Raw genomic sequence first — 25,558 nt, 5'->3', positions numbered from 1 at the left:
AAACTATGGACCTGATGACATACGCCTTGACCTATGATGTTTGGAAGATAAACAGATTTTTACTGGCAATCCATATGATTTTATAATCTGCACTCTTTTTTATACAGTAAATGAAGTTGTAGGGAATCACAACAGGTAGACCTCTATTGTAGTTCACAGTAGAATAACCCTGTAGGGAATTGCATGTATCTGAAGACTCAAATTAAATTAACAAGCAAATTAGCCTTTTAATTATCTTCTCCAGCAACTTGGTGCCCTAAAAGGCCCATCGCAGCTCATTTGGTGACAGAGCTGATCACAGCCATCTTGGCACGCCTATGTTTTGATTCAGCACACTCTCCTTGCTGTAGCTGCAGGTTTGAGTCTTAAGAAGTGGTTGATTTCCTGTTAATGTGGTTTGGGTGCGCCTCAGCACTTATCAAATCACTGATCAGCTTTTGTGGAATTTGTCCTCCAGAAGGCAGGATCAGAGCTGCGGTTTGAATGACCTTAAATTCTTGGGGATTGATGCCTTTGAGTGAAAACTGTATCGGCATCACACAAAGCCATCGAAGCACAAGGAATGAAGCTTTGATAAAGTCGGCAGGAAAACTGCGGTGTCTTACCAGTGGAAACACCGATAGCCACTCAAATTGAGTAAGATGGTGAACTGTGTGACCTTGACTTGCCTATGAAATTCAAATTTGAGGAAAATGGGCCTCTCCACAGCGTAGTGATGTATGGTCGTGCGCTGACAGCAGACTTGGTGTGTTTTGTTGGTGAACTAAAGGCCACTCATACTGTTTGTTTTTACACAGTTCCACACCCGTCACACCATAACAATACACGAACAGAAGTCATCAGTTGACTTATCCATATTCTCATTGAGAAGGAGAAGTCACGCACGAGGAGCAGACCAATGAGAGGCGCTGATTACTTGTTCCAAGATAATACCAGTCTTTTGTGTAACGTGTTCATAACTGTGTAGTTTAGCTCTCGGGATTGTCTAGTATATAAAACAGTCTGTAAATGGTTATACTTATTGCAGCTATGTTGAACTAAGACTTATTGAGATGGTTGCAAACGTCATGTGATGCTACTGACTTGTGGGATTTTGCCGAGTTCAGGTAAATCAAGTTTTGTTGCTATATTATAGCTTTCAACAAGGCGCTAGTTTCGTTTTGTACCATTTGGCACAGGTCACACAGCATTCACAAGTCTGTGTTCATTTAGTGTAAATTTATGGAGTTATTTTTGCTTGCTAAGATCATTATTAGGATCATTATTAGGATGCTTCAAGTGAAAACAAAAGTGTTGCCTTGGGCTGAAGTTGGGATCAAGTTTATGAATTGTCTGGCATTAATCTTAAGCATGCCTCAGACTCCACAAACAGTTTACTGACTGTTGGCTGTTCCTTTGTGAACAGCGATCAGCAATCATTCAAAAAAGGCACAACATCCAACCTTATCTAACTGCCCTTAATATGGTGTATGGTGTATTTTTTTTGTGTAATTCCCTGGCAGGAGATCACAAAAACAAATATACAGTTTATGATAGTAGGCAATGCAACAACTTTACAAAATACTAGATATGAACAGAGGGAGCCAAATATGGAGCTATAGAAGCAGATTCTGCATGTAGAACTGAAGAAATGGTAGAGTAAAGAGGTGAAGAAAAGTTGCACAAAGTCTGCTATAGACTTCTATCGCTATACTGTCTGCTATACTGTCTGCTATACTGTTCGGTTCAAGCCAGTGCTTTTCTTTCTGGATTTTTTTTTCTAGTTTGCGTTCTGCTCATTTACCCAAAGCCCATGTTTGTATATGCAGACAACAAAGGATGTGAAGCTCATCGGAAGGATTTACTACTATTGCTACATATGCCAAAAATATGTCAAGAATATTGCACAATTGCAAAGTCTCTTCATATAGTGAAGTAATGAAACAGTAATCAGTCAACTTTATGAAATCTTTTAAATTAATGTCTAGACCGCTAATTCCACACATTCAGGGTTCGAATACACATACGCGTTTTTTTAAAAACGGGACGCTAGAAAATGCATTGATTCCTATGGTACGGTGCTCTTTGCGTGAAAGTGTAGGCCTATGTGTATTCGAACCCATAGGGAACAGTCGCATGTGCCAGAATTCAGGTTATACAAAGCCTGTGAAGATAAGAGAAGCTTAAACTCTGAATGATCACTTAATGAAGGCTTGTATATCTTTCCTCAAAGTAGACAAGAAAATAGGTTATGATTCATGAGACACTTTGAGTGCTGGACCCATCCAGTTCCGTGCTGATGGTTTTGTGGATGTGACTGTCTTTTTGTGTTTTTTTTTTTTACTGCGTAAGCGCTGGAGGCTAACACTAGCATGTTTGTAGACAGGCCTTATCAGCTGCCCCACTGACCTCTACTGGAGTCTGTATGTGCTGTTGAACTGAATGCTTCTGCAGTTCGTCACAAGTCAGTCAGGTGGGAGCATGCAATGTGACAGAGAAACATTATGTTTTGTTTCATGGAACTTACATGGGAGGATGATATCAGTATCTGACGTCAGTACTGGTGAGCTGTTTGAATGGAATGGATATATTGCCAGTTGCAACTCAGTTGCTTATTGGTTGCCTGGCTGAAGTCGGAGAATGTATGTCAAGATCAGTTTTCATGGAAGCTATAGTCTGGACACAAGCAATTGAGAAGACCATGGCAGCCAATCAGGTAGCAAGGGAGAGCACATAGTCTTGGTGAGGAAGAAGGCAATGTCCTTTCTTTCGAAGAGTGACCGGATAAATATGGCTTCTGTTAAGAGAGATAGATGCCTTAGGTGAAGGACAGATAAAACACACCTGTCATTCCCACTAGTAGCTGCCCATGCACTGTGTGGTTCTGAAAATAAACAAAACTTTCACAGCACAATGTCACTAACTAGGCTGCCAAGAGACACCAGTTAGCATGCTAGCAAGCTTTTACCAGTACTGGTTGTGCTGTTGTGCTGTTGTTGGTGTTCGCAAGGTCTTGCATGCCTGTTAGGTAGTTGGCTCTGTAGTTTTAGACCAAAACACCTTTCTGCTGCTTTAAAGTAACACCATGCAACAATTTGACACTTCATGAGGTATGGTTTTATAGGCAACTCGTTTTGATACCATCCTCAAATTCATTTTTGCATGCCTTTTAGGGAGTTAGCTTGCACGTTTGGAACAGAACTCCTTATTGCTGCTTTAAGTGCAGTTGGGTAGTTCCTAAACGGTTCCAGAATGTAGTGAATGTGAGATTAGCTATCAGTTACTCGTTTGACAGATTTGCTAGATGTCTCTTGTATGACCTGATTCCTCAAAGGCATGGAAGAAGCCTGTCTCCTGTAGAACCTGTTTGTAATACTATTGGTCATATAATCTGAAATACTCTCTGGTTTGTTGGCAGGTGGTAAGTCTGTAAAAGCCCATTTGCACATATGACCCAGGGCCTAAGCTTTTAAAACACTTTTGATGTTTTTTGAGCATTAATGAACATTTCCATCAGTGAACATCTCCATCAGTGACTACATTAGTTACACTTTACAAGAAAAAAATAATAATAAAGTGCTTGCCACTAACCTATTCTGTTAATATCCCCACGAATTTCAGTAGTTCAGGTTGTGTGTATGCTCCAGACATAACACCTGTAAGGTTTAATCCAAGCATGATACTTCACCTAATCAGGAATAGAGTGTTTACCTGATGTTTTTGTTCACTCCCCCGTTGGACTTTGGCCTCTGTCTTTCTTTGTGTGTGTGTGTGTGTGTGTGTGTGTTTGTGTTTGTGTGTGTGTGTGTGAGAGAGAGAGACTATATTTAACCAGCTCAAGCATAATAGTAGGCTATATGCAAGCACATTAGATGGATTGATAAGGACCATTAATAAAAGTGATCGATATGGGAGCTTTTAAATGTTTATTCAACATGCCGTTTCATTTTATTATTAAGACTAATGTCTGTGTACTGACATATATTTTTCTCTTTATGAGATAAAACCATTTGTGGGGAAAACTGGACATCTGCTCAGTTGTCGTGGAAAGGATTAAAAAGGTGTTCTAGGGCACCCGACACCCGTGGAGTATCCCCACCCCTACCCCAAATACTCAAACCAGAATATATTAGAAGGAGCAACCTGCTCCAACACGCAATAGGTCAAAGCTTCAGGAACGTTCTTATAATACCAGTTCATGGATTCACCTGAAGGGAACATCAATCAGTGGTGTTATTGCTGCGTCAGAAGAGTATTCAGTGGTAGGCCAATTCTTTTCCTATGGCTGCATGGTTGTTCACACAAGCCTATAAGAAGGAGAAAGGGAGGGGGAGTGAGGGAGGGGTAGTGAGCGTGGCTAGATGTTCTGTATGCATAACAATAGACTGCATGAGTTAATGAGTGCAGTCTGCAGAAACCCCCTTGGAACGGTGACCCATTTTCTTTTTGTCACCCTTAAAAATGCCCACACAATGCCAGCCTCTAGCCACCCCCCAACCCTAAAAGGATTGAACAGCCAAGCAATGCACTGAGGCGATATCCTTGGCAAGAAATTTGTGAGCAACCCTCAACAAGTCGACTGGGAAAGATTCTCTTTAGTTCGCTAAAATCACTGATGAAGCCTATAGAGACATGAGGAGAGCACACACACGCACACGCACACGCACACGCACACGCACACGCACACGCACACACACACGCACATGCACACACACAGACACACACACACACACACACACACACACACACAGGCACACACAGGCACACACAGACACCATGGCATGACTCCAGAGTCCAGTCCAGAACATTTTATGCCCCATTTGCATCCTAAAACTTGATGTGGGGTCTGTCACCTCTGGACCCTTAGACAGGGGACCGTATTTCTCCTCTTCTGCTTGCAACATTGTGGACATTCCTTCCAGTAATTACACTTGAAGGCATCCATCTGAACGGCCGTCATTATTACTGTGAGAATCATTAGTCCAGCACTGGGCCCGCTGCCCAGGCCCCTTAAATCAGAGAGTATTCAGAGTTCAGAGTTCAAAGTCTTCCCCCTCTTCAGCACTCAGAACGGCACTTTATTAGTCGTGACAGCAATGGCGTTTTTGTTGAAGTGACGCAAAGTAACCAGAGCGATTAGCTCTCTATAACTGACCGTGGATTATCAGGTCAAACTCGTGATTGATGTTAAGTGACTTACCTAGGTCCTCTTAAAAAGAACAAGCCTTTGTTGCTGTATTAACGACACACTTGTGTAGTAAAAATGGGACTGACATGGAAATATGTCAACATTTCTTGCCGTGAGCAGCACTTGAAAAGAATTAAGGAGGCGCTGTAAAGTCAAGAGATGGACTTGAGTCAGGTGTGGCTTAGGTGTTACATAATGTAGCTGGCTTACATGCTCTATATGTCTTTACAGTAGGGAGGTATGGATGGCTAGGATTATGCAATGGCATTGCTTCAGTAGCATAGAGGGTGGCATCTCCTTTATCCACTAAGAGCCTACTGACCCTGTGAAATGTGATCAGGTTATCTAAAGTAGAGGGAGGTACGTATGTGAGATGTTCATTGAACCATACGTGACCCATATGAGGAGGGTGAGAGGTGAATTGGGGAGAATGTGTTCTTATATTCTGCTGATAGAGGTTATATTGTTGATCGATGTTGCAGTTGGAGGTGAGATGTTGGCGAGGAAGGAAAGGCCAAGGGTGTCCTGGGCGTGTAGGAGGGCTGAGTGAGAGTGCACACAGCCTCTTAGGCTGAGCCCACTTGTTCCCCAATCCGCGCAAAGCTCCTTATGTGTCCCTGTCTACACTCCTGCCTCTCCCCTCGTCACAGACCTGGGCATGGCCATGGTCCCTGTGAGCCGAAAAGCACCGCGGCAGCACACGCTGCACTTAGGCGCGTTGTTGTCACACCGCGGGCGATGACGGTGGAGAAGCGGGTAATTACGGCGTGCCGCGCCTCCCGCCGCTGCCGTCGTCCTGGCTGCCTCTCGGTGACGGTGGCGACTCACGCACTTTGCTGCCGGTGTTTTGCAGGCACTCCTCGGCTGAGATCAGGAAGCACTTCAACCCCACGGGCCATGGCTCCCCACACAACACCCTCCACCACCGCCTCAGCCACAGCTCCACCAACAGCACCGGCGGGGGATCCTTCTGCTTCACCGTGGTAAGACACACCAGGCCAGGGAACCAACTCTGTGGCACCGCCACAAGAACCACACACCATAATTATAGAAAATACATCAAACTATGAACAAACTTTAATAGCATGACAATATACAGGTCAAACTATAGTGGTTCTGTAGTTTTTGTCCTTTCTCATGGCTGCATACTGTACAAACTGTAATTGCCACTTGTGTGACTGCAGTCATTTATATCTGAATTTTTGTTCAAATGTGATCTTAGTGACATTTCTGTTCAAATGTGATCTTAGTGACATTTCTGTACAAATGTGGTCATGGTTTAGTGTATCTAGTGGCTGTGCAGAGTGATACCATGTTATGAGTTTCACGACTGAATTTAGGCCTGTCAGGCCCTCGTCTCTGACTGAGTCATATTCATTTGGGCTGATCTCTCCCTCCCTCTCCCGCTCCCTCTCTCCGTTTCTCTCTGTCTCTTTCTCCCTGCGCTGTCCCTGTCCCTGTCTGTGTCTGTGGGTTAATCTCTAACCTGATCCCCTTCCACTCTAAGTGGGTCAGAGGCCCAGCAGCTGCCTGGTAGGCAGAGAGCGACTGACGAGATGAGAGGCCCGCGCTTTACCTCTCGCCTCGCAGCTTACGCACACGCAAATCTTTAATATGAGAGGATTTGGTGAACGCAGGAATATTTATATAAAAAAAGAGAAAACATAATCTTCCCTTTTTGATATTTTCCCATCCCGTCATCTTGCAGATGCAAACCGTATTTTTAATGAGAACTACTGATTTGTTTACCTACTTTTGCCCTTATATATTCAATACTCTGCACACTAATATACACACACACACACACGCACACACATATATGTATACATACATTCATAATTATGTACACTAGTGACACCTTGTGATTGACACAAAAGTTTGTCAGCCTGTGTCATGACACTGGCCAATTTCCGCAGTGTTTCCTGTGTGTGGGGCCCTAAGCCTCGGCCTTTTTTCACACGATCGATAGAAAACTTTATGTGGATGTGCTTATTTTTTCATAGATTAGGGACATTCTATGTGACATTTTGCCTTCTTAGCCTATGTGCAACTTCACCAGAGCAAATTGGGAAGTGGCTGTGACTTAACGTCCTGTAGTCAGATGTGTCACCTCATGATTTGTTTCTTGTGGTCTGTTCTTTCTGGGGGAAGAAATGGGTAGTGTGTAGGTTTTTTTTCTTCCGGCAACGCCATTTTGTCAACTTCTGTCACTGGTGGTTGTTGAGTGCTTCACTGGCGGGTAAGTTTTGCTGTTTAATTTACATGATAAATAATGAACAGTGCACCTGTTCACTATGGTGTTCTCAGAAAAGCTCCTAGGTACTGTGACTGGTTTGTAACACGCTGCATTTGTGGTGACAGAGGTATATTTGAAAAACGGCACAGAAATTGTGCAACGGATGTGTTAAGGGATGCAGATGACTCTGCAGGCTCTATAGTTTAATGCATTTGTCATACAGTTAAATGGATCTGGACGTTATTAACAGGTTGGATTTATTCAGAATTGGGGAAGAATTATGGCCTATTGTCTGGTAGGATACACAATTGGTGTTCATTTACAGTTGGTTCCGGCTTTCAGTTTTAGCAGGAAGTGGTTTTGTTACGTCAAAATTTTTTTTTTGTATAACTTAAAGTGTTCCTTATGAAGAATAGTCCAGATTGTACTTGTCTACCATGTGCAATATTATCTTTAAGTGTTTGTCCTATAGAACAGAGAGTTCTGTGTACCCAGACAGAAAGAAAAAGTCACCCTTCATCGTTAACATACCTTAAGGGCAAAACTGCACAGCACAGTACAGCGCTGAGCGTCATGCAGAAAGAGAGAGAATACAAAAAGACGTCACATTTTCACTTATCTGTTGGGCAGTCAAATTTAACGCCACGTTCACCAGAAATAGACGCCATGTTATTGCTGAAGCCGGGGCATTAACGCTGGTGTGTTAATGAGCTGGTGTTCAGTGGCAGTCTCAGGGGGGTGAGGGCCGCTCTAACTGAGCGTGCCGCGGGCCGCTGCGCTGCACCATCAGGCCGTTTCTCAACACGTCTGAGTCGTGATGAAACATGTCAGCTCGGTCGTGCTGGTGCTTGTGCACAACTGGGGAAACGTGTTTTCATACAGTCTTTTTTGTGGCTTTTTTATGATCCAGAGGGTTCATATGTGCCAAACCACGGTTATGATTGATCTTTAAAGAATTCCATTATGCCCAGATATGTCTCATTCACACTTCATCCAGCATTTCAATCCTTCAAGATTTATCTCTTCTTTTATTATATTTCATTATTTCATTATAATGAAGAGTATTGTGTTCAAGGTGTATCTACCATCCTCAACAAGAGCATTTGCAAGCATCAGCTCTAAGTCTAACACATCTGTGCTGATTATATGTTTGAGATGCCTATGTGCACTCTTCGCTGTCAAGACAAAATGCTGGTGTAGCTAAGTGTATGGTACAGTACAGAATGGCTTAGTCCTCTGTGTAATTAGTCTGTCTCACAAGAGAAGACATCTCTATTACACGTCTAATGTCTTGCCTGTGATGACTAAGTAGTACACATTTATGTGTAGCCTCTGAGGTCTCATGCTATCTCTGTGCAGCCTTCTGAGGTCTCATGCTATCTCTGTGCAGCCTTCTGAGGTCTCATGCTATCTCTGTGCAGCCTTCTGAGGTCTCATGCTATCTCTGTGTAGCCTGCTAAGGTCTCATGCTGTCTCTGTGCAGCCTTCTGAGGTCTCATGCTATCTCTGTGTAGCCTGCTAAGGTCTCATGCTATCTCTGTGTAGCCTGCTAAGGTCTCATGCTATCTCTGTGTAGCCTGCTAAGGTCTCATGCTATCTCTGTGCAGCCTTCTGAGGTCTCATGCTATCTCTGTGTAGCCTGTTGAGGTCTCATGCTATCTCTGTGCAGCCTTCTGAGGTCTCATGCTATCTCTGTGTAGCCTTCTAAGGTCTCATGCTATCTCTGTGTAGCCTGCTAAGGTCTCATGCTATCTCTGTGTAGCCGGCTAAGGTCTCATGCTATCTCTGTGCAGCCTGCTGAGGTCTCATGCTATCTGATCTGTGACATGCTGTGGTCTGGTTCCGTTGGTGCAGTGCTGTGTTTGATCCCCCTTCTCTTCCTGTAGCCTGCGTCCTACGATGCAGTGGAGCCGCTGGATCTAGAGGATTTCCTGATGACCCAGCTACGCAGCGGAGACATGGAGCTCATGCAGGAGCTCGGAGAGTTCCCCGACGACGACTTGGAGGTGGAGCTAGTGGACAGGGAGTGTCGGACCGCGGAGCACTCGGTCCCAGATGATGGGTAGGTGGACGGGTTAAACACACACACAGGGGATTTTTGAAGTGCACTTGCAGCCTTGATGGAGAGAGGGAGAGAGGCTAGCTGTTTGGCTGGTCCACGTTCAGGAAAGTAGGCTACAGAACATAAAGTTAGTTCTGATGACTGTCTGTCTACATTGTCACTAGTTCCACACACAACTATGGTAGCCGGGAGGATTTGAACCATGATGCTTGTGAGAGAATTATTTTCTTCCCTCATATTTCTTATCCTGTTGTCACCCAGAGACACTTGTGTTATCACTAGTGCTGTCAAACGATTAAAATATTTAATCGCGATTAATTGATTTTTGTCATAGTAAACTCAAAATGAATCGCGATTAATTGCAAATTTGTATCTATTTTAAATGTCCCTTCAATTCTTTTTTTCCATAATTTTTATTTTGTTTTAATGCTCTTATCAACATGGAAAAGTGGATTGGCTTGCTTAATGCAATGCTTTATTTGATTGAAAAACAACATTGCCAAACAGGGCGGTACAAAATAAAATTATAAAGTGCACATTTCAGATAAACAAGGACTCATAGTGCAGTTAAACCATGGCTTAATATTTTCTTTTTTTCAAGTTTGCTTTGAACCTAGAAGTCAGGCCTCTTATTTCAAAAACAATGAACCGTAACAGTTAGGTTACCAATAAAAGGTAAGTCTACTTCTTCTGTGCTTTCAGCCAGCTGCCTGTTGACATTTTCAGACAACAGTGAAGCTTGCTTCTTTTGCACAACACAACTTTTAAAGGTAAACTTTCTATTCAGAAGATTTTTATCATCCATTTCGCCGTATCGCGCTCACCATTCACTCAAACGTAACGTTAGCCTACTACACAGTTTGCGAGGCCAAAAAGAACGTTAATCTAAAAAAAAAGATAATTTTTTTTAACAACGATAAAAAAAATGACTGCGTTAAAATGGGTTTGCGTTAACGCCGTTAAACTGACAGCACTAGTTATCACATAAGCAGTGCAGTCTGCACAAACATTGTGAGGTATTGTCTGTTACAAAGTTTGACACTAAACTAAAACAAAATACTGAAATACCTCAGCTCAAAGTCAGACAGAAGAACAGAAGATTGTGATACTGGCTGGATCAGATGAAACACTGTTGCAGCCACATTGTAATGTCCTGATTTATGAAACATTCAGACTAGGCTTGAAGCTCTCATAAATCCTTTTCTCCCGGCTCCCCCTATGTGTTGCTGAGCCACGGGCTTATCCTCTGTTCCCTGATTGCACGAAAGGATGTAAACTTAATTTGTAACTCTGTCTCTGGGGATGTCTGTGTATCGACAGGGCAGAGCTTGACCTTCATGTGAGAGACTGTGTGGATAGCTACACGCAGCCGTGGCTAATAGTCGGCAGAAGGTAAGGCCGATGCAGTGTTCTTCACTTTCTTCACTCTCTGTGTCTCGTGCTTCCTCCGACATGCGGCAGGTTTCTGATGTGTACCTGCTTGATTGACAGTTAATTCATCCACATCCACATTTGTCCCTCAGTATTCACCAGACTGAATCATAGTCACTGAACATCCCACCTGATGTTCAAGTCATCTTGCTTTTATTAAGTCTTTAGTTGTAAACAATAAATATGTCCCACTTTAGTACATGATTCTGTATACTGCTCCATTACACTACAAATAAAACAAATACACCAATAAACGGTATGTAGTTTATTATTATTATTAGAACTATGGAATACTAAATACAAATTCACTAGGAGAGTATGCGTTATGGGGCTTATGCATGTTTTGCATGGGATGAACCTTCTTAGTAAAGGTCATGACTTACTTGGCCCTCTGATTGGCACAGGTGTCAAGGAGATGGGTGGAGTGCCTACTCCGAGCGCTCAGGCCTCCACAAACTCCTCCAGAGGCAGGTCTTTGAGTCGGACATGCTGCCCGAGAGGCAAGAGCCAGCGGTATGTATTGCTTGTAGTCAGCTTTTGACCTAAAACCAACATTTACTCTCGACCTTTTTCGTTGGATGGTATTTCACTCCGGGTCAGTGCTACAGAGAGAGTGTGATCCAGGACCGCAAACCTAGAAGCTTGCACCAAGTTGTGATTCCTTACTTCGAAACCCACAGTGTGGAAATACATGATTTAAGTAACTTCTTCATGAAATAACATAGTCACATACTGTATGTGTGTGAACAAGACCACACACAGGGTCATTACTACTCTCCACACTACCAGTTGACGTTTCCAATTCTGAAATCTCTCACTCATTTCCCATCTTGGGTGTGTGGTAGGATGTGGAGAGATATCATGATGTGAAGCTTAGTTTTGGTGAGCGCATCCAACCCAACACCAGATATAGCTCTCTACTAAAGGGTTGTGTCAGAGATGAATACCTCAGGTATCAGCCGCACTTTGTAGGTTATGCAGGGAAACATGTTGTGTGCCGATACTTTTAGCAACGTTGACAGATGGATAGATCCGCACCCCAAATAGCTCCTGTTAAATAATTTGATCTGCCAGTCCCTCAGACTTTTGGCATGAAATGTCACTGGAAGATACACTGAAAAATGGTTAGATCTACACGCCAAATAGCTCCTGTGAAATTATTTATTTAAATATTATTTAGATAAATGAATTAAAACATTCAGTCATTTCATTGGAGCATTTATTAAAATAAGTGATTTCGCAGAAGAGGTTTGGTGTTGAGATCGTACCATTTTTTTAACGTTGCTAATTGAGTCAGGACTACTCTGATCTTGTACGATAGTGATTTATTGCTACAGGAGTAGACTACTTAACAGGATTAGGGTGTGACAGGGTTGGGTGAGTATGCTCAGGCTGAGTGGCTGGCGATTACTCTTCCATACCCTGAAGCAGAAAGTGAGAGAAAGAGTCTGAAGCTGTTTACCAGCAATTGAGTGTATAACAGGTTTATGTTGCTATCTGGGGATCATGGAAATGCCTGCAGGGACCTACCAAAATACCAAAAGTGAAACTGGATGTTTTTTTGGAAGAGGTGAAAAACCCCTAAGCTGTGTGTCAATATGTGCCACATCCTGCAAGTCTACACCTATATGAAGCTGTCCCATTATTACCAAGCAGAGAGAGAGTTATCACATGCAACATTTCAGAGATGAGGATGAATGTTTCTTTGTACAACTTAACTAGATACACCCTCTTTGTTACTGTCTATCTGATTCATCTACACAGTGAACATATCTTACACAATCAACAGATTTTAACAGGGCATTTGATAGGTATTGTGATTGGTAGTGGTGTGGGTATTGTGATATTACACTTCAGCCAGATAACAGGTCTAGATAACATTCCTCATTTTTGTCTTGAGAAAACAAGGAGAGTGAAAGGTACACAGTGAGAGAGACACGTATTAAACTGGTTAATCACACGTAAGCTTAACGATAGTGTTAGGATTACATAAAAGCGCCTCGGAATAAACAGAGCATGCAAGGCCTTGTTGTGATGAATTCATTTTTGTGTATTTATATGTGTTTTTTTTTTCTTCCAAATACACAGCAGGCCTGTTTGAAAGTGTGAGAGAGTAGAGGTTAAATAAGAGAGCCGCCAAGAGAATTGGCCGTGTGAAGAAAAGGGGGAGAGGAGAGAGCTGGAGGGGTGAGGGGGAGAAATAGGGGGAAAAAGTGGAGTGAGCCGAAAGAGAAGAAAGTGTCCCTGTTTCCCTATTACCAGCGTCTGGCGTTGGTTCCCCTCCTGTTTGTCTAGGGCTTACCACACAATGAAGCATGAATATTCATTCACTCCCCCTCCCCCGCTCTTCCCCAAACCCTCTGCTTCCGTCCCGAGCTCCGTCCTGCCAAGTATTAATTATCCCAACCACAGAGCCCTTGTTTCAGTGGTGTACTTCTCATCAGCATCCAAGGCTGTCCGCGGGAAAAAACAAGCCCATTGTCAGTCCTGTTCAGTTCAGGACGCGCTGTCGGCTGCCAGCGTTCCCCTCCACTTACTCCTAGGCCAGGAACTCAAAATATGGGCTCTTTAGTCTAATCATGCAGGAAAAATATTGATATTGACACTTTTCTTGGTTTACATAACGCTTTTTAGGCCAGTTTTCAACTTGTTTTGTCTAATTGTTAGAAAGCATGATGTGATAGTACCATGTTTAGTAAGAAAAGCCAAGAATTATACCACGTTTGGTCTTTTGGTTTGGTCTTATTGCATACACAGAACTATGAATTAGAGTGTGTTATTGCTATTGTCTAAGTATTTTTCTTTCCCGGGAGTGGGACAATGTACAGTATATATGTATGTATTGTGTATAAATGTACAGGTGCTGCTTGTATTATTTGGGGGGGGGAGGTTAAGAATAAAAAGCCCTTCATGTCTCATTACATCATCCCCGCCATCCCTTCCCTCAGGTGCGGTCTCCGTCTCTGGCTGCGTTGAGCGACGAGTCGGGCCGCACCACACTGGCCTCCTCGGACTTTGACCTGAAGGCTCTGCAGCCGGACGCGCGCGTGGACAGCCTGCTACGCTTCAGCAACCCTGAGGACCTGGACCGCTTCAACCAGGAGGCCCGGCACGGCAGCCGCCACCCGGAGCTGTTCGCCCTCTACCCGCCTGCCGACGAGGTACCGTGAAGTCTCCAGTAGGAACGGCTCTATCGTTCTCAGAGCTTAGCAGATAAAGGGAGATGCTAGCAGTACCAGGGATTGAGCCTTTGCCTTCTGAGTTTGATTCCCAGGGAATCCTACATACTGTACACCTTCTGTGCTTTGTAAGGCACTTCAGATATCCGCTTAATATGTGGATGTAAGGCCAACAAATTGTTTACCCAGTGAAAGCCTAAAAGGAGTTGTTCAAAAATTCTTTCATCAGTAGCAGTTCATTGTTAGACCACAGAAATTACTTCACCTACTTTTTTTGTGGGAATGAGTTAATCAATCTGCCTGTTGTGTAGTCTTTAAAAAGATTCCCTTCATCAGAAAAACCCTGATGGTTTTCATGGTGTCATGCAGTAGCTCATGCAGTTTGGTGTAAAAGCCACACATAGTTGAGGCTTGTAGGCTGTTAAAGCCTCTTTCAGCATCCAGCGTGATGGTTGTTTAAGGGTTGAGAGCAGAGTGTTTTGGGGTGAGATTTTGACCACACGCTTCCACTTGAGCTCACTAGCAGCCCTCAATCAGCCCACTGAACATGATGTTCTCTCCTCTTCTCTGACACCCCCACCACACACACACACACACACACACACACACACACACACACACACACACACTCACACACACACACTCACACCCCCCCCCACACACCCCCCCCACACACTCACACTCACACACACACACACACACACTCACACACTCACACTCACACTCACACACTCACTCCAGGACGATGCTGTTGAGATCCGGCCCAAGCCAGAGTGTCCAAGGGAACACATCGGTCACCGGATTTACATCAGATGCCAAGCCATCAAGTAACTATCACCCTCACACTCCTCTCACCTCTACTGTCATTTAATGTGATCTCTTCCTTTCACGGCCACAAAAACAATACAAAGACAATTGTTTTTGTGGCGTCCCGTTTAGGTGGATCTCAATAAGCCCTGTAATTACAGAATTTCAGTCTTAAGTCAAAGAATGGACTGCAAAGGACTGTGTACATTATGCAAGCATGATACGAGCTGCATAGGCATGTTTGAAGACACAGTGTTAACCCTGTATTAAATCATTATAATAATGCTACAGGGGATGAGGATCATTAGTAGATTATGAAAATGAAGCTAAATCATAAATGAGAGAAATAGCTGAATGTAGTACTGCATGTAATATTAATAGGCTCTTGATTGGGGGGATGCTGCAGGTAGAAGTAAGGGGTCACTTTTAATTAAATCCCTTGAGGGGTTCAAACTCATGATTTCCTGTAAATTAATCATGACAACACTTCATACTCAGAATAAAAAAATATGCAGGAAGATGCTATCCTGTTATCTAAAGCCTAAAAAAATCCCAAGCATTTTTGTTTTTATTGAATACAAATCAGTGGTGGTCTTATAGGGCAGGCAGACTTTAATTGCTTCCCACAAACACTCACTATTGTAATGTTTATTTTTTTCCCCCTCTCTGGTTAAAACAGGTTTGAGATTGAAATAGAACCGTTCTTCGCAACCATGGCGTTGTATGACCTCAAAGAGAAGAAGAAGGTGAGCGTTTCGTCTTCCTCCTCAGCTTGAGCAGAGGGCGGGGGTGGGTGGGTTTGTTTTGGAGCTGCAGATGTAGCCGTTGTTATCCTTGAGACTTGCCGTCAGGGCCGCGAGAAATTCCTAAAACACCCTGCTTCTCGACGCATGCCTGTGTTGAGACCCTAAGAAGATGACATCAGTGCAAGTGTTTGCCAGACTGCCAGAGGTTCTCCAAAGGATAACACAGACATGACACAGTGTTGGGATGCACCGCAGATATTCCACAGTCAGGGGAGTCAGTCAGTGACGGGCCAACAAATCATCACATGGGCTCCTTTGTGAACTCCGACCTCTTTCGCAGGCTTTATATACAGTGTGTGAGATAACTAGCTCCATGCTTCAGAACACAGGAGGTCCACACCCAATAGGCAGAGTCTTATGTGGGATGGGTTTCAGTTACTTGAAAGGAATATGTAATGGTAACTTTAATGAGAGAGGCCTTTTTGGGGGAGGGGTCCCTGTCCAACCATGAACAAAACAGATCCAAGAATAAACCTATTCTCTGTGAAAATCAGGGCATCTTTGTAGGTTATAGGTTTCGTACAACACATACAATGTCTTCAGAAAATAAACTCTAGAATTTAAACAGAACATCTAACAGTTGATCTTGCAATTCCAGGGAAGTACTTTTGATTTTGTTTATGTACTGTTACCAAAGCAAAAACAGGTGATTTAAACAGCATCTGTGCCATCTAAAGCGGCCATGCAGTTGGTTTACATCTGTGACCCAGTTACGGTCGGCTGAAATCCCGTAACATTAAAAATATCTGAGGGACAACAACTCTTAATGCTCAGGGAAACATTTTGCATTGCATTTTTTTTTTGCGCGTCGTTTAATCATGATAGAATTCTGGTAAAGTGCTGCCACAGTTGCTGTGAGCCTGCAAAAAAGTTAATTTCACAGACAGTAGCGGTTCTGCCAAGCCTCAGTGCGTTCACCCTCTGCCTGTTCTTCATGTAGAGGATGAAAATAAACATTCTGTTTCAAATGAAGGGAGTCAACCCAGCTGTTGAACAGACAACAGAGCTCACTGAAGCCTTCGCTGTGATTGGGTGACATGCCTTCTTAACAACAGGATATTGTATGTCATTGCCTTAAGGAGGGGCGACTTCTTCAGAGCACTTATTAAATGAGACTCTTTGACCCCAAACCATGATGGAATTCATGTGTTTGTTATGGTAGACAGCAGCTGATCCGTGGTTACATGTGTGCTGACAATGCCAGCAGGACATGAAGATAATTATGGATTACGCATTAGCATTTGGCATAAAGCATTATGGTTTGGTCTAAAACTAGTGAGTTACCCACCTAAAAAGCATGCAGAAACATTGCAAGCACCATAGAACAGCCCAGTTGGCAGTGATTAAAACCCACTAGCTTTTATCAGTGCGGTACTATCAGGGATGTCGTGCTGTGAAGGCTTTTCTTACGCTTTCGCCGGGTGTTCCAACCCAAACAAGAGAACTCCAAAGTGCATATTCTGGACAGCTAGTGGAAACAACAGGTGGGTTTATCTGTCCTTTACATGACCATACACCCACCATCAATTCATTTGAAGATGATACTAAAAGTAGTTGCTCATAGAAAGATACCTAAAATTAGCATATTTTTACATAGTGTTTCTTTAACCAGTACTAATACTTTTAGCTTTCTGCCCTTAGTTAGTGCCTGAGTTTATTAACTGATATTTAGCACGGAAGGGGGAAACAACAGGAGCTTGTAACTTTGAAAGTGCAGAGTTCTGTGTCCTACGTGGTGATTTGGGTGCAGTTTGGACTGGGGAGTGTGCATGGGTGTTGGGGAAGGAGTGCCCAGTGTAACTGATTCCCTTAGCAGACGTACGTTGGGGTTACATGCAAATGAAATCCTCCAATGTTTGTGTAGTGCAGGGTTTCCTTGTGTGAGCTCAGTTGCATTTGCATAGGCATGTGCTTGTGAGTGTGTCTGTGTGCATGTGTGCATGCTTTTCTGTGTGCATGTGTGCGTGTTTGTCTGTGTGCATGTGTGTGTGTGTGTGTGTGCATGTGTGCATGTCTGTGTCCAGTGGGGAATGGAGAGGCTAGATTTCTACCAAAAGCATCATCACTATTTTGGAATCTACTTCCTGTGGTAGGGTGAACAACACACTTGCAGGGGTAAAGAAAACACACACGCACACACACGCTGGCTCAATCGAGGTCAGAGCTCTTTTTTTCCTCTCTCTGTGGCTAACGCTAGATCTCCGAGGACTTTCACTTTGACTTGAACTCCGACGCACTGAGGGGATACCTGCGCTCTCACACCCCCAGTGTCGACCCCTCCAGTCAAGCTAAGGCGGCCATCTTCTCCATCACACAGCCCTCCCCAGACATCTACCTGGTAGTTAAGGTAAATCTGACACTAAATGTGGGCACGCACACTCTCTAGGTGTAACACATATACTGTCATATCCTATGGGCATACGTGGCCTTACTTGCCAGATTAATGAGGCCCAAGGTACCAGAGAAGTCATTGACATCTTACATATGTAACCCGAAACATGGTTGTCATGCATTACTTAGAACTACACGACTTTTGTATCTTTTTTATTGTATACTCACCCAAAAAACCTGTAGAATAGAAAGATGCAATACACTAGGAATAATACTGTAGTTCTTCAAACACAGTAACAATCTGTGAACACTGTGTTTCTGAACTACTGCTGCTCTCTGTGAACATATACTGTACGCGTGACCTCAGTAACATTCAGTGTGTGTGTTTTCAGCTTGAGAAGGTGCTGCAGCAGGGAGAGATCGGTGACTGTGCTGACCCCTACATAGGCATGAAAGAGAGTGACACAGCCAAGGTAATCCCCCCTTCTCATCTCACCCCTTCAAATCCATTGTTTGACAGACAAGTCCCCATGATGCTTCTGAAAGGGCTGGATCTAGACTGAGTTCCATTGTCCTTGACTTGAGAATCTTGGGGAGCCTTGATTTTGTCTGTTTACCACTTGCTTGAGTGTTGACAGAGATAGTACCACAGACACTGATACAAGTTGCACAGTCAGACAAATGAAAATATATAGAGAGGCTTTGAATAGGTTTCTATAAAACTTTATTAGAAGCAATAATAACTGGAAATAACATTTTACAGCTAAAAACAATTGTTTGGAACTTCCTCATAAAACTCTTCCATGTCAGTTTTACGAGAGATGCCAATACGCTAGTAGGCTACTATGCTAATATGCTAGCATGTGTCATTTTAGAATAAGGATAAGCTGGAGAAGCTGAAGACCCAGTCAGAGGGGTTCTGCCAGAGGCTGGGGCGCTTTAGGATGCCCTTCGCCTGGGGTACGGTCAACATCATGAACGTCATCACCGCTACGTCCACACTGGAGAGAGACACGAGTGAGACCGACAGCATGAATGGTGAGGCAAAATAGATTTGCAAAAAAGCTGTAGCATGTCCTCATAGCGTGCGTGTATCCATAACACCATGATGGCATGTCGTTATATCAAACAAGAGTCTTTTTGCCTTCAAATTCCATGGCTCTCAATCAAGGTTGTCTTGATGTGAAGCTTGTGAGAGTGACATGATACAAAATGTATTACATGTATTAGGGTTGTATTCAGTGACCCAGCTTGTGTGTAGACAACAATGTTATGTTAGGTGGTTGTGCGGTGTCTTGCCATAAGAATTTCAGTAACCAGTCTGACTCTGTGTTGTTCTGTGCATCGGAAAATAATAGACTTGAACTTGAACTTAAAGTAGACCTCTCTAATTGTCATTTATCATTGATGAAATACAAATCCATGTATAATTGATGATTATGATTGTTTAATGATGAGTGAATGCTACATGAATTTTACTGATTGATGCATTAATGTACATTTGTACTGTTAAACAGGCAGAGGCAGTTTGGACAGAAGGGGGTACCTGCCACGACGGAACTCGGAGCGCTTCTCTTACATAGAGGATCAGTACAACCTGTCAGGATTCAAGCCTGCCAACATCACCATAAACACCATCTTCAAACAGGTCAGTCCCATGGACATAAGACAAGACTAAGAGTCATGGGTTGCATACTTCTCATAACTGGATCTTGTATCTAACATGCATGAGTTGCATACTTCTCATGGGTTGCAAACTTCTCATCTTGTATCTTGTATCTTTTGTGAGGCTTATTGGTTGTGTGTGTTGTGTTGAAGGCTTTGGGCTGGGGTTGATTAGATATGTGTGTTCAGGAATTCCAGCAGTAAAAAGGTCACACCCAGTACTTGGTTTGATGACATGGTGGACATGTATACTTTCTTTGGTTCGTCTTTTGGTTTGTTTTCCTGGAGAGCTGTCATTTTGCGGAATCACATCTATTGAACCACCTGTTGTCTTTCTACTGAGCAGTGACTGTACCAGCTATCTCAGCTATTATGTTAAATGTCTCTCCCTCAGTGCCTCTATGCATGTGTATGAAACCACTAAAGCCTACCGTTAATGTATTTAGGAAGGGGACCGTTTGAGTGATGACGATCTGTTCAAGTGTCTGGCTGACATCAAGAGGACGTCAATGCAGAGACGGGTTAAAACAATACCAGGTGAAATCAAACCCATAGATATTTAGACTGCTGTTTCGGAAATATATCTTTAGAGATCTTTTAACTTTTAACACTTATAATCTTTTAACATTTAATCATTTTTAATTCATCACCACAAACATATCATCTAGATTAAAGTGTTGTGTGTTTATACGTATGATTACTTTTGTATGTCATGTAATGTGTAGGTGGCTATTTGTTTTTTAATGGTGTATTTCACACTCAGGTGTAATCAAACTGGAGGTACTGCCAGCACCAGAGAACATGCCGGGCTGCCTCTCTCCTGAACTCATCCTCGTCAAACCATTGGCTGAGAAGAACCCAAGGCTGATCAAAGAGGTCCTGGAGTTCCCCTCCAGTGAGGTCTACGTCCCTCACAGCATTTACAGGTCATTACAAGCGACTTTATATTTCAGAAAACATACACTGTTTACTCCCTGCAAGATCTGTTGTTGAATTACTTTCACTTCTACTGTTTACAACTTTTACAGATTACAGTTTACCCTAGTGCTAGTAATCAGTAAACTTGTAACCTTTGCCTACACTCTATTATTGTCCTCTGCTAAATTGCAGTTCAGGGAAGTTCTAATTCTCTTCATAGAAAACTGCTTCCACCTACTGGTATGCTGTGGTAGTGCAGCAGCCTGTCAGCCTTGTGAAGCCATGATCACTTCCAGACCATTTTTAATCCACGGTCATGAATTGTGCTGCCTGGTAAAGGCAGAGCTTCTCTCTCCAGAACTTGACATCAGCCTGTTATCATTTTTTGTAACCCTTTATGTTTCCTTTTTTTCTTCCCTTTAACAGAAACCTCCTGTATGTTTACCCTCAGCGGCTCAATGTGGGCAGTCGGCTGACCTCAGCCAGAAACATCACCATAAAAATTCAGTTCATGACTGGAGAGGAGCCTACCAGTGTTCTGCCTGTAAGTCATAATGGCAAAAATCATTAAACAGTTAGCTTCATTGACCAAATCAGTATTGTTTTATACAGTTCATTGTCTAGTCAACACGGATCATCATATGTCCCCACTCAGAATTAAGTGAGTTCTTATGGACGAAATGGATTTACATTCATATATTTTGTGTAAAAATGACCTAAAATAAATGTCTTGCTGTTACAGTTTAGCCATTTAGTGATTTCCATTTCCATTTAGGGGTTTCTATCATTTCTATCCATAGGTCATATTTGGAAAATCTACTGGACCAGCATTTATTGCAGAGGCTTATACACCAGTGACTTACCATAACAAGCAAGTACCACCTATACAATGTCATGCTTTACTCTCTGTATGAAGAAATAAGAGCCCTTTATACGCTGGTTGTGTAGATTTTTAACTCTGGCTTGAGTGGCATTATCAGAAAACTCTCCCACTCTCTTTGCGTTAAATATAACCTGTGCCGTTTTCTCATGAGTGTTCGATCCTTCGGTGGCTTTGCCACAATGTTGTTAGCGTACAGCGAGAGCGATAAGCGCCAAAATAACAGGTCTGCGCCGACACACACAGGTCGCCGGACTTCTACGAGGAGGTGAAGATCAAGCTCCCGGCCAAGCTGACGGAGCGGCACCACCTGCTCTTCACCTTCTACCACATCAGCTGCCAGCAGAAGCAGAGCCAGGCGGGCGCCGTGGAGTCCCTCATCGGTTACTCCGTGAGTCGCCCCAAGACCCTCAGCTCCACGGCTGCCAGTCAGTCAGCCATGGCCAAGGCATCAGAATTTTCAAGGATTAGCTGTCGATCTCCGAATGCAATAAATCAGTCTTAATGTTTACATGTTGGGTCACTAAATATAGGTTATACCATTCTAGTTTCCCGGTCATATCAGTGCAGGTAAGTGTAACACTTGCACTGATCCTTGAGATATACATCATTTTAATAATTTATGGCAGTCAGCACTAGATCAAAATGAATGTAGAAATCGCAATCAAACCCTGAATTGCAGTTGAAGAATCATGATTGAATTGAACCATGACCCGAGAATCGTGACTGAATCTTGAGAATAATAAATAAAGAATATGACTCCCACTCCTAGCTAGCTTAAGCCTTCTCCAAAGGTTGAGCTCATTGTCACAAGACTGGAACTGGAACAGGAACATCCTATAATTGTAATCATGGGTTACTGCTTGCTGTGACAAGATTATGGTCTGTTTCTGTTGTAATCAGGCCAAGGAACTGTTTAGACAACCAGATCAGCCAAGTGATGATGTGCACCCGCCCAGATGAGGCTGTACTGTCTGGCACATACTCTCTCTCTATGTATAATTGGGGTTTGTAATGATGTTTGTATTCTCTTTGCAGTGGATGCCCATAGTTCACAATGACCGTCTGCAGACAGGCCAGTACTGCCTTCCCATCGCTCTGGAGAAGCTGCCTGTTAACTACTCCCTGCACTCCCCAGAGGTGAGCTTCACCTGTAACAAACATGTGTTAGGTCTAACACAGATCTCTCCGCATCTGATCTCTGATCAGTGATTCACCAACACTGGTCTTGGAGTGTTTTTTAAAGGATCTGGGTGTGTGTGTGGTTGAGAGTCGAGGCAGAGGTGCTGTGCTTTAGTGTGCTATGAAGGTGTGGCTTTGATCCCTGTAGAAGATACCGGCGCAGGTCCCTCCTGTGAAGTGGATGGAGAGCCACAAGGGGGTTTTCAACCTGGAGCTGCAGGCCGTTTCATCGGTCCACACTCAGGTAAGTGGGGTAAACACACCTGTGCATACACACATGCCCACACACACACACACACACACACACACTCATGCCCACATACACACACACACATGCCCACATACACACACACACATGCCCACACACACACACACACACACACATGCCCACACACACACACACTCATGCCCACACACACACACACACACACACACACACACACACACTCATGCCCACACACACACACACACACACACACTCATGCCCACACACACACACACAGACACACACACACACACACACACACACACACGTACACGCATGCACACTCCCACAAACAGATACACACACTCCTATTATACACAGATCCATTCAACTTGATCGAACAAACAAAAGCAAAATAGGAAACATTCACATGCAGACACGTGCATACAGATTGATAGAGATAATTTCAAAACACTGTTAATGAATTTTCACCTAACAAAGATAATTATTCAGGTGCACACTCTCTCACACACACACACACACAAGCACAAACTCGGGTGCACAAACACACTTACACACAAACAGCATACACACACACACATACACACTTACGCTCCCACGCACACTCAAACTTGTTTACTGTAGCATGAAAGTAAATTTAATAGTAATTGTAATAAAAAAAGAATCAATAAATAATGAATTGAGGAATCCATGAGCGTGTCCAGCGGTGCCATCTCTCCCTCCCTCTCCGCCCCTGCCAGGACAACCACCTGGAGCGCTTCTTCACCCTTTGCCACGCGCTGGAGGGCAAGGTCACCTTCCCCATCCGTCTGAGCGACGAAAAGATTCCCGAGACCAAGGTGGAGCACGAGCTGAAGCTCAGCATCATCTCGCTGTCCTCCTCGCGCCTCGAGCCACTCGTCCTCTTCCTCCATCAGGTGCTGGACAAGCTCTTCAGACTCATCATGCAGCCCATGGTCATCGCAGGACAGACGGGTGAGAGAGAGACACACACACACACACACGCACACACACACACACACACACACACACACACACACACACAAGCTCTTCAGACTCATCATGCAGCCCATGGTCATCGCAGGACAGACGGGTGAGAGAGAGAGACACACACACACACACACACACACACACACACACACACACACACACACACACACACACACAAGCTCTTCAGACTCATCATGCAGCCCATGGTCATCGCAGGACAGACGGGTGAGAGAGAGAGACACACACACACACACACACACACACACACAAGCTCTTCAGACTCATCATGCAGCCCATGGTCATCGCAGGACAGACGGGTGAGAGAGAGAGACACACACACACACACACACACACACACACACACACACACACACACACACACACAAGCTCTTCAGACTCATCATGCAGCCCATGGTCATCGCAGGACAGACGGGTGAGAGAGAGACACACACACACACACACACACACACACACAAGCTCTTCAGACTCATCATGCAGCCCATGGTCATCGCAGGACAGACGGGTGAGAGAGAGACACACACACACACACACACACGCACACACACACACAAGCTCTTCAGACTCATCATGCAGCCCATGGTCATCGCAGGACAGACGGGTGAGAGAGAGACACACACACACACACACGCACACACACACACACAAGCTCTTCAGACTCATCATGCAGCCCATGGTCATCGCAGGACAGACGGGTGAGAGAGGGAGACACACACACACACACACACACACACACAAGCTCTTCAGACTCATCATGCAGCCCATGGTCATCGCAGGACAGATGGGTGAGAGAGAGACACACACACACACACACACGCACACGCACACGCACGCACACGCACACGCACACGCAAGCACACGCACACGCACACGCACACGCACACGCACACACACGCACACACATACACACACACGGGCACACTCAGAAACGCAATAAAACGTCTGTCACAGGACAAGATGCTAGTCTTGTGCAGCAAAGAGACAATACCTGCTTATTAATGCTAATGTTAATGTTGTTTGTAAAGTTTTATGACGATTACAAAAGTGCTTGTTTTCTGCAAACACTGCCCATACGGAACCTTAAAGCCCCCAGTCTCCAAACCTGAGCCTGTACTCTTTTTTTTCCTGTGGTTGCTCACAGCCAACCTGGGTCAGATCGCCTTCGAGTCGGTGGTGTCCATCGTCAACAGCCTCCACAACAGCCAGGAGCTGGAGCGCGACCACCAGGGCAGGAACTGTCTCCTGGCCAAATACCTCTACTACGCCTTCAGACTGCCAGAGTCCCAGGGGGAGATGTTCAGCACTGGTGAGGGAGTGACCCTGGCAGCATGCAGCACCTGTCCTGTCCATGCTACCACTACCTGCTTGGGTCAGGATTGCTGTTTTGCTGTGCAGTATGCCATGCCGTTATGTGTTTGGGCATTCGCTTGAGTAAGCCATGCACTCTATGGCACCTGATGACTCTGTTAGGGCAGAGAGATGAATGCGCCTTTCTTTCTGTAGTGCGTGTGCTAAAAACAAGGGAATACTGTAGGGGAATTCAGTCAACCTTACAAGGCTTCACTTCTAATTCTGAGTCCCGTAGCCTATCAGAGGAATTGGTCATGCATAGAGAGTCTTGCTGACTGGGACTGTGTCTCCTGTGGCGTGCAGGTGGGCA

The 25,558-nt window shown here is 44.1% G+C and overlaps 1 protein-coding gene across 1 annotated transcript in view; it reads left to right on the top strand.

The window, feature by feature from the left end:
* The window catches only part of dock8 (dedicator of cytokinesis 8), a 45,527-nt gene that overhangs the window by 1,933 nt on the left and 18,036 nt on the right, over positions 1–25,558 (top strand). The window contains exons 2-22 of the mRNA XM_080839518.1: positions 6,021–6,150; positions 9,290–9,465; positions 10,786–10,857; positions 11,301–11,409; positions 13,845–14,057; positions 14,817–14,902; positions 15,562–15,628; positions 17,886–18,035; positions 18,412–18,492; positions 18,895–19,057; positions 19,537–19,667; positions 20,131–20,221; positions 20,448–20,610; positions 21,029–21,146; positions 21,403–21,477; positions 21,733–21,873; positions 22,521–22,622; positions 22,813–22,908; positions 23,631–23,865; positions 25,040–25,204; positions 25,552–25,558. The exon at positions 25,552–25,558 is cut by the window's right edge and continues 163 nt beyond it. Coding sequence (XP_080695644.1) covers positions 6,021–6,150; positions 9,290–9,465; positions 10,786–10,857; positions 11,301–11,409; positions 13,845–14,057; positions 14,817–14,902; positions 15,562–15,628; positions 17,886–18,035; positions 18,412–18,492; positions 18,895–19,057; positions 19,537–19,667; positions 20,131–20,221; positions 20,448–20,610; positions 21,029–21,146; positions 21,403–21,477; positions 21,733–21,873; positions 22,521–22,622; positions 22,813–22,908; positions 23,631–23,865; positions 25,040–25,204; positions 25,552–25,558 — 2,571 coding nt within the window. The remainder of the gene's footprint in view (positions 1–6,020; positions 6,151–9,289; positions 9,466–10,785; positions 10,858–11,300; positions 11,410–13,844; positions 14,058–14,816; positions 14,903–15,561; positions 15,629–17,885; positions 18,036–18,411; positions 18,493–18,894; positions 19,058–19,536; positions 19,668–20,130; positions 20,222–20,447; positions 20,611–21,028; positions 21,147–21,402; positions 21,478–21,732; positions 21,874–22,520; positions 22,623–22,812; positions 22,909–23,630; positions 23,866–25,039; positions 25,205–25,551) is intronic.

The sequence above is a fragment of the Sprattus sprattus genome (genome assembly GCF_963457725.1).
Source record: "Sprattus sprattus genome assembly, chromosome: 5".
Lineage (NCBI taxonomy): Eukaryota > Metazoa > Chordata > Actinopteri > Clupeiformes > Clupeidae > Sprattus > Sprattus sprattus.
The sequence above is the reverse complement of the archived record's forward strand: the minus strand, read 5'-3'. Positions and strand labels throughout refer to the sequence as shown.